The sequence below is a fragment of the Vulpes vulpes genome, chromosome 2 (genome assembly GCF_048418805.1).
Source record: "Vulpes vulpes isolate BD-2025 chromosome 2, VulVul3, whole genome shotgun sequence".
Lineage (NCBI taxonomy): Eukaryota > Metazoa > Chordata > Mammalia > Carnivora > Canidae > Vulpes > Vulpes vulpes.
This window is the reverse complement of record NC_132781.1, coordinates 55,562,476-55,571,944: the sequence shown is the minus strand read 5'-3', so window position 1 is coordinate 55,571,944 and position 9,469 is coordinate 55,562,476. Positions and strand designations below refer to the sequence as shown.

General features: G+C 57.9%; 1 protein-coding gene across 4 annotated transcripts in view; it reads right to left on the bottom strand.

The window, feature by feature from the left end:
* Positions 1 to 9,469, bottom strand: part of SH2D3C (SH2 domain containing 3C) — a 30,268-nt gene that overhangs the window by 4,882 nt on the left and 15,917 nt on the right. For 2 of the 4 annotated variants that reach the window (XM_026009352.2, XM_026009353.2), the window contains 4 exons: positions 5,077 to 5,205; positions 3,571 to 4,028; positions 2,193 to 2,317; positions 87 to 622 (listed from right to left, as the gene is read on the bottom strand). In XM_026009352.2, the coding sequence (XP_025865137.1) occupies positions 87 to 622; positions 2,193 to 2,317; positions 3,571 to 4,028; positions 5,077 to 5,205 (1,248 nt within the window). Of the gene's footprint in view, positions 1 to 86; positions 623 to 2,192; positions 2,318 to 3,570; positions 4,029 to 5,076; positions 5,206 to 8,955; positions 9,302 to 9,469 lie in introns of those variants that run through there. The other 2 variants (XM_072741874.1, XM_072741862.1) reach the window with 2 other exon arrangements.

Sequence of the window (9,469 nt, the reverse complement as noted above, 5' to 3'; positions counted from 1 at the left end):
GGTCAACTCCTCACCCACCCCAACCCTTGTCCCAAAGCCACAGGACAGAGGTGATCTTTCCGTCCCAATGTTTTCCCAGCACCTACCAGACAGTCAACCTTGGTGACGTGCCGGGCCAGCGTCCGTGCATCCACCTCTGCTAGCAGCTCCTTGACCTTGCGCAGGAGGCCCACCTCCAGTGGCCGGTTATCCTTGGGGATCAGTAGTGACTGGAAGGTGGCTGGGTTGAAGGAAGAGGTGGCTTCCACAACGGGGGCTGTGAAGGCCCTGCCCCAGTCCCCCTCTGACGCCCCATTCTCTGACAGTTCCTTTAGCCTCTCTCCATAGCTTCTGGCCTGCCGGCCAGAGGCCTCAGCCATTGCCCACTCTCGGCTGCCACGAACAGGAGGCTGGAGCTGGCAGTAATGGCCAGAGTCCGGGTCACTGTAGCTGCTGAGTGATGGCGATGGGGAGGCCTTGCAGAGCGTGTGGGAGGGGCTGGCATAAGGACCCTGGTCCGACTCCCCAGGTGGCTTTGGGGTACTTCCGGGACACAGCTGGGGTTCACTGGAGCGGCGGGTGACGGGGGAGGCAGGCAGCGCTGTGGCTGAGGGAGCTGCAGAGGTGGCGTGGACACGGGTCACTGCAGGGAGAGAAAGGGAGAGGACTAGTTACCAGAGCTCCCCACCCAGTGAAATAGGCTTCACCGTCTTCTCAAAGGACAGGCTCCACCTACCTTATAGGGGTGATGTCCCCACCTCCCTGCACCCAGGCCAGGTCCAGCAGCCTCAGGTAAACTGACCAGGCCTCAGGATACTCTCAAATCACCTAGACTTTAGAGTTTGCTCCCTCCAACCCTCAGGCTGCTGCAGCCTTAGGGAACCATTGAACTACTTGGAGGAGCTTTCCGTAATTCAGGGATACTAATAAGCACTTGCTGGAGTTCATTGTGTGGAGTTATTTTTCAATGAATTAGCAATGATTTATTGAGTACACATGTGCCAGGAGCTGGCGACATGCTGGCCATACACTAGTCAACAGCAGTAAAACCATCATCCAAAATGAGAGGTGATGTATATTGAGCTCTTCCTGCCTGCGAGATCCTTGTTTGTATGTTAGCAGACTTAACCCTAACATCCTGGGAAGTAAGTACTTCCATGATCCGCATCCTACAAGAAGACTGAGGTTCAGAGAGGTCAGCTGCCCCACCTGAGGTCACTGCCCAACACATAGGAGAGCTCGGCTTTAAATCCTCAGTCCTGGATACTTCACTCTGCCATGTTACTCAGAAAATGTCCAGTAAATCATTTGTGGCAAGGTATTTTAACTTTTGCATTCAGGGAAGTTGGTTTGAGGACAAGTTTGTAGTCAGGACAATTTGGTGGGTTTGTGTTCAGAGGAGAATGTGTGACAACCATGTAGACAGCAATACTGCAACAGAGCACAGGCAGGCAAAGCTTCCTTCTAGGCTGCCCGCCTCCCAGCACTCTGTGCCTGCCACATGGGCAATACGCAATATGGCCTGTTAAAAATACTTTTTTTCTTCCAGCAATGAAGTGGTGGCATGTTTCTACTACTAAAGACAACAGGACTTTTCTTTGTATTTTTTTTTAAGGCACAATGCTCTATACTTTCTGCTCAATTTTGCTGTAGCCCTAAAACTGCTCAAAAAAAAAAAAAAAGAAAAGTCTATTTAAAAGGAAAAAAAAAAAAGTGAAAAGCACAACCCAACTAGCCTGTTTGAGCCTGCCATTTGGAATCAGGGAGGCATTAAGTCCCAGCCAATGCAAGGCCTGGCAGAGCATGTACATGTGGCAGGCACTGGGCCAGTGGGGGCTGCATGTTGCCACATGAGCCCACATCACAGCATTTGAGTCCAGGTTCAGTAACACAGTGAGCCTTTAGCAGACTTCACTGCATTCCAGGGAATGCACCGGAAACTACTTCAAGCGCAGTGCCTAGTACCCAGTAGGGGCTCAATAAATCATTGCTGAATGAATGAGCCATGGATATGTTTTGCATGTCAATATCAGTAGTTCTGCTGGCTGGTTTTTTTGTGTAAATCCTTCCCAGGCATCACCCTCAGTAAAGAGGTAGAAACACACATCACACACTGTAACAGAAGTCACCAAAGACCAACAAAACACTCGGGCACACACAAGGTCACTCCCACAACATTCCTCCATCTGCCCCTCCCTCTCCACTGGCCATACCAGTACTGTAGGCGGGGGAGCTGGGACTCTCAGAGATGGGTGACATGGGTGAGTGCAGGTCTGGGATCTGGTCCATGCTGAGGGCACAGTTGCGGATAGATTCCCGGGGGTGAGGCAGTGATGTGCTGTGGAGTAGATACTTTCATGAGCAGAGAGCCCAGAGGGCAGGGTCCTCAGCTGGCCTTAGGACCCCCACCTCTGCCTCCAAACTAGATTGACTGAACTTCAAAGGCAGAAAAAGTTTGGAGATTGTAGTACTCATTGGCTAGTATAAGACTAAAGCCTGGAGGTGTGGGGGGGTAGTGTTTGTGCAGTCTACCACCCGCACAACTGCTCTCTTCCCTGAGAAACTTGCCTCCAAATTAGAGAACTGTCTGGGAAGCAGGCCTAGAGAAAGGATGAAGAACCTGAGGGAACCAGGCCCACCAGGCTGGCACCTCCTCACTGCTCCTACACCGTGCTCAGGATGCCAAATCCTGGCACCATTACGGTCACTAGTTCTAAACCACAGGCAAAGTGGCTACTGCCCACGGATAATCCAACCAGCGATTCTTTGGCTGACAGCACCCAGCCCAGGCTTAAGGAGATGGGACCTATCCAAGGGCTGCTGGCACAGGCTGGCAAGTCTCTTTGCAAACAACCAGGGAGGCCATAGAAATTAGGGGTACAGACTTTGGAGTTGCAGCCCTGGGTTTGAATCTCAGTCCTACCACTCTCCTGCAGGCGGCCTCCCCTCTCTAAACCTATTCCCTCATCTGTCAAGTGGGGGCATGCACAGGAGCCACCTCCTGCAGGAGGACATGGGAGTTGATGAGATTGGGGGCAGACAGACTCAGCATGGGGCCGGGTGCACACTAGGGATGAGTCCCTGCTGTGGCTTTTCCTGGCCTGGTCTCATCCAGCCCCAGAGGCAACTGGGTGTCATCAAACTGTTGCCGGGAACATCCCATCCCCTGTGCAGCCATTTGCACATTGCAAAGCCCTCTGCTCTGATGACCACCTTGGCCTAGTGAGGTGGGTGGGAAGGGGGGGCAGTGGCTGCAGGGACAGAACAGCACCCAGGGGGTCCCCCTAGGCTAGGGGGCTATCTGAGCAAGGGCCCTTTATGGGTAGGAACGTGGTCATGAGAGGAGAGTGGCAGGGCCCAGGGAGCTGAGCTCATTGCAGCACAGCTGAGGCTGTCACCAGGGCCTGGCCACCTGCAAACCCTGTACTCAGCCTTCTCCCTCCTCTTCCTCACTGCACCCCACGGCTCCAGGACAGTAATTCCACAGGTTCAGAGTAGCTGGGCCTCCCGCTCCTCAGCAGCACTCTGATGATGGATCCCCCCCACTTGACAAAAGGAGAGACCAAGGCCTAGTCGGGGGTCCTCGCTTACCTGGCAGGGCAGCCATCGCTGCTGCGGGTGACCTTGTCAGCGGTGAGCCCGTCGGTCATGGTGACGCTGCGCCGCTTCATGTGACCGCCCTTGGGGCCCGAGGGGCTGGCGGGGCTGGCGGCCTTGCTGCTGCCCTGGCCCAGGCCATAGCAGGCCTCCAGGTAGCGCAGCGGGAAGGTGCGGTTGACAGGGCAGTAGATGATGGCTCCGCTCTGCTCCGACACGGCCTTGCGGCTGCCCACGTGATAACGCACAAGGGCAGGCACGTGGTCGAAGCTCTCCTGCTCAAACAGGTACTGGATGTGGGTGTAGCTCTCACCGGCCTTCACCACCACCTTGTTGATTTTGAAGTGCAAGGCCTGGTTGCGCCAGCGGCATGTGAGCACATAGTCACCCAGGCTGGTGAGAGAGTCCCGGATGAGGAAGTCACCGTTGCGCTGCACCAGGGTCTCTGACACCTGTGGGAGGCAGTGATCGGGCTGGGGCGGGGCAGACCCGGGATCTGGGGGACACAGGGAACAGAGCTCTGGAAGGCTTGGGAAAGGGGATGCAGTGACTTGGATTCAGTGGGGTCCGGCGCACAGGAGCTCGGGAATGGGAGGACATGACACTCTGGAACAGGGACACCAGAGTCTGGGGCACCTAGGGGTCTCAGCTCTGCTCCTTCTTGGGGCTCATGTTAGACAGAGTGACTTCCCAATCCTTATTCCTCCAAGCACCCGGTGCTCTCCCATGCCTCCGGGCCTTTGTACGCTCACGCTGCTCTTTCTGCCTGGAACATCCTTCCGCCTCTGCCCACTTGGTGAACTCCTTTCCATCTCTCACTGACCTGCATCTCAGGGCTTGCCCACATTCCCTGCAGGATGCTCCATTCTTGCACTTCTTCTACGGGGCTCTGACTGGACTACCAGCCCTCAGGGGAAGCCATCACCCATTTTCTCCCTATATTCTTGGTGCCCAGCACAGGGCCTAGAAGAGTTAATGCTTGACAAAGATTGAGAGCATGAATGAAAGAGGGAACAGGTGACTATCAGCCTATCTATGACTCAGCACAGAAACTCAGTTTTGCCCAAACTAAGAATCCTAGGCACTGACGCTCACTAACCAAACACACAAGAGTCTTATGTATAGACCCAAGAAAAAACAGTTAAAAATAATAGTGGCAATAATGGCAATAACAACACTAATAATGACATTGAGCCCACTGCATGTCAGACATCAAGTGAAACACTCTGCCTGCATTGTTTCATTTGTTCTCACAATAGCCCTTTAAGGCAGGAACTATCATTACCCTCCATCTCATAGAAGAAGAAACTGAGGCTCAAAGAGGTGAAGTGCCCGGTGCAAGGTCACACAGTCAGTAAATGCCAGAGCTAGACCTCACTGCAGTCTACTCAAACTGAGTCACCAAGCAGCGGGTCAGAGCCTCTCTAGGCAGGGCTGGCCCAGTTGGTGGGTGGAAGTGTCTAGGGCTGAGGTCCCGCCCAGGTCCCCCACCCGGCTCACCTCGCGGGGGATGCGGCCATGGTACCAGGCATGGCTGCGGAGGTCTGTGCTACTGAGTTTGAGTTCCTCTTCCAACTCCTTGTGCAGTTTCTCAGGCGAGGAATCCAGGATGTACTTCTCCTTGGAGAACTGGACAGGAGACAGTCAAGAGTTGGATCTGGTCTAAAGCCTTCTTCCTTCTTCTCTCCCAATGCCTCCCCATCCCAGGTGAGCCACTTCCATCCCAGGACCCTGGGGAGACTCAGGCACCCGAGAGTCCCTATCCCAGCAAGAATAAGGAAATGTCAACTAGTCCTACTGTGCTCCAGGCCCTGTGCTATGCGCCAGGAGTAAATGAGGCAATAAACAAACCAGGCCCTGTCCTCAAAGAAGCTGCTAGTCTAGGCAGGGAAGCAAAAACGACAGGAATATTTGAGCAGAATGGGGTCAGCATCACCCTACTGGGCAGCAGAGAAGAGCAGAGTGGCTTGGAGAAAGGAGAAGATAAGGTAGAGGCGGGGTGGAGTGGTCCAGGCAGCCTTTCTGGAGGGAATGGTAACAACAAAACACTCACTCTGTACCAGAAACATCTAATTGACCTTGCATTGGGAAGAGGCAGGATTTCTACAGGTGGATCAGGGAGGGAAGGCAGCAGGTACCCAGGCAGAGGCAAGGACAAAAATAGAGGGCTGCAATGGCTGAGGATGCATTCTGGGTTGCTGAATTATACAGTGGAAGGGTGGAGGAGGCAGCTATAAACAGGGAAGCAGAGGCCCCCACACAGGCATCTCTCCTGTCCTTTACAATTCCCGAGGTCCTTTCCTCCTTGCTATCTCAAGCAAACCTGGCTGGATGGAGAGACTGTAGCCAAGCAGGGAAGCCAAAGATCACTCAATGGAGATAATGCCCAGGACACCTCACCCTTCCACCTGCCCAAGGGGGAGACCCCTGGTTACTGTGGCCCAGGATTGGATACATAAGAGCAGAGGGAAGGGAGTTCCAATTGCCAGGTGTACTCCCCACCGCAAAGCCCACCCCAATCCTGGCTGTGCCCTGTAAATTCTCCAGGCCTCAGTTTCCTCCTCTGTAAAATGGGTATTATGACAGAACCTGCTTCACTGGGTTGCAAGGATGAAAGGAGACAATACTCCAGAGTACTGTGACTAGCCCATTGATGTCCTCATCACTGTGAGGACATGTGGCATTGCTTCCTCTCCCATCCCTCAACACCAGGCCCCAAAGACGGCTGTTCTAGGACAGGTAGATCTGGCCCCAACCTGGCCAGACAGCAGGACAGATGAAAGGGGGTACTAGAGGGCCTGGCTCAGCCAGGTGACAATCTCTCCCCAGGATCCACTACTTACCAGGGCCCAAGGGTCCTCTAATCCACTCCCTGCCTTTTCTGACCTTCCAAAGATCTCAGAGCCTAACTCTACAGCTCTATCCCCCACCCCTCTGCTGCCACACTGCTTAGTTTGCCCCAATCCACACTGCCCCCGAGACATGCTAATCCCCAGCTTCAGTGACATCTAGAGTCTCTGACTTCATTATTTCAACAGTGATTAATCCCCCACTGAGACAGGTCCTGTGCCAGGAGCTGAGACCCCAAAGTCATCAGGATAGACGACCTCTGGGAGAGCCACACTGATGAGCAACTCCAATTTTCTGAATGTTCAAAGATGCACAGAGAGCTCTGGGAACAGCTAAGAGTGTCCCTCCTCATCTAGCCAGGGAGTTGAGTCCCTGAAGAAGTAGGTGATGTTTCCACAGAGGCCGAAGGACCTCTGCAGAAGGACCGAATGAGCCCAGCAAAAGCATCAAGGTGGGGGCAGACAGGCAAACAGGTGGAGGAAGGGAAGAGCTTCTGGGAAGACAGTGGCAAAGCTGGGGTTCTGTAGGCAGAAATGTAAATGTCCTGGGGTGGGGGTGGGGAGCATCAAAGGGGGGAGAGATGGGGGCAGATGCAACAGGGCAGCGGGAGCTGGGGTTTACCCAGAGGCCACAGCAGAGCCACAGAGGGTTTTTCAAGATTCAGTCTGCTGTGTGGTGAGTGGCTCAGTGCTTTTCAGGCACTGGCAGGGAAGGGCGGGGCAAGGGAGTGGCAACTGGGGAAAGGGTGTTTAAATAGCCATTGGTGAGTATGGAGAAGAGCCTGGAGGGGTCCGGAGGATTTCAGATGGAGATCCTGGGAGGACTATGAGACACTCCTCCAAGTGAGCAAAGCTGGAGCAGGAGCTGCTTGGTGATGGCCCTATGAAAATTTGGGCTTTGAGGAGCCTGTAGGGCTCTAGGGACAGATGGTGGGGGTCAGAGATGGTACAGGTCCTGGAAATGGGGATTCTGTATGCCCTCTGCCCGGGATAGAAACCGATACACCTGAAGAGTAGGAAGGCTGAGGGCTGAACTGAGACCTACACTCCCGAGTGGAGCTCCCTATTCTTGGGCGTCCTTGGCCTTCCTCTCTATATCTCACCACACCCTGAGAAGGGAAGACTGGGAGTCACAGGGGAGAGCACACCGGTACCCCAGCCTTCTGGGGTTCTTCTCCTTGACAAAAAGCATGTAACTGAGAATTGACCCCAGTTCCACAGCTGGAGCAAGATAAGATGGACATGGGGCAAAACAGGGGAGCAGGCTGTGAGATAAAGAACCTGGCCACAAGACTCTGCCCACCACCGTGTGACCTTGAGCTAGTCATTCTTCCTCTCTGAGCCTGGGTAGCCTCATCTGTAAACGGGGCGGCGGGAGGGGGTGGGGAGACTGGGCTCCACTTTTCCGTCCAGAACCAATGGTCACAGGGAGGATCTAGGGGAACCAACTTAGTCCTCCTACACACCTGAGGGTGAGGAACCCTAGGGTCCTCCTGCCCTCCTCATCACTCTCGATCAGGGGGTCCCCAGCTCCCAAGGCTGGGGCGGGGGTGTGGGAGTTGCGGGCTGGGGCGCGAATGCAGCATCCTTGCGCCCGGCGCACCGCTATTGGCCGAAGATGATCTCACCGCCTCCCCGCCTGCGCGCGCCTGATTGGCCGAGGCGGGGATGCTGCTCTCCGCTGCCGGCGGGGCCGTCATTCAGGCGGGCTCGGAGCGTGTGTGTGTGAGCCCAGGGAAGCGCAGAGGTGACGCGCCCGGCGTCCCCCAGGGGGCTCCGGAGGCAAAAGCGCACAGACCCCCGGTCAGGGTCTTAACCCTTAACCCCCGGCCCGCGCCCGGCAAGCCCCCTCCAGCTTCCTACGGTCCGACCACCGCAAGCGAGGCCATCCCCAGAGGATGCTCCGCAGAGAGGCGGGGTCCGGGTCCTCCCCTCCACCCCCTTCCGTTTAACCCTTTCACCGCCGCGGCACCGTCCCGCACCGCCCGGCCGGCTGGGCTGGGAGCCCCGCGCCCCGCGCCTGCCCCGGTCCGCCTGGAGGGCGGGCGAGTGGCGGGCGCCCTGGCTGTCGCCCCGGGGACCCGCAGCACCCTTCAACTTCCCGCCGCTCACTCAGCCTTCGGACCCCAGCCCGGCGCCCCCGGTACAATGGGGAGCCCGGTTGCCCGGGTCAGCCGCAGGGGCCGGAGCGCTCGCCGGAGCACGGGGGACGCCGGCACCGCAGCTCCCGGGACCTGGGACCCCAGCTCAGCTCCGCCCGCGGAGGAAGCGGGACCGAAAAGGCAGCCCCGCAGCCCCGAGTCCCAGGAGCCGCAGCCTGGACCCTCACCCCGCGGAGCGGCCGGGCGCCCAGAGGTGAGGCTGGGGCGGCCCCGCCCCCTCCCGCAGCCCCTGCCCAGCCCCTGCCCCTGCCCTGCCCCGCCAGGCCCTGCGAGGCGCCACCGGGCTGCGGCCCCGGGTCCCCGGGCCGGGGCGGAGCGGCCGGGGTCTCAGCCCCGAGCGCCTGGCGGGAGCCGAGCCGCCCCCTCACCTGCACCTGCACGAAGGAGCCGCGGTAGAAGCAGCAGGCGGCGGCCGACAGGGCGCTCCACAGGCTGCACCGCTCGGTCATGGTGGGGCCGGGCGCCCGGGGCCGGGCCGGTGCGGGGGGCGGCGGCCGGCGGGGCAGGGGCGCGGGCACCGACCGGGCTGGGCACCGGCTGCGCGTGCCTTTCGGCGGCGCGATTACCTCATCGCCTTGCCGGGGGAGGAGCGGGGAGGCGGGGCGGGGAGACCCCACCCTCCAGCCGGTCAGGGGAGGGGAGGGGGCCATTGTTCCTCCCTCCGCCCGCCCCCCGCTCTCCGCCCCTCGCCCCTCGCCCCCCGAGCTCCAGCCCCGCGGGGCTGCCTGGAGTCCGGGGAAGCGGAGCAAAGGACCCGCCTAGGGGGGCGGTCACGGGGGTGGCGGGGGGAGGAGGTAGCGGAGTGGGGAGGGATGCCTGGGGGGGGGAGATCCTGCCTCCCCGAACTCACCGGACCCTTTACTGACCCGGAGCGGCCAAAGA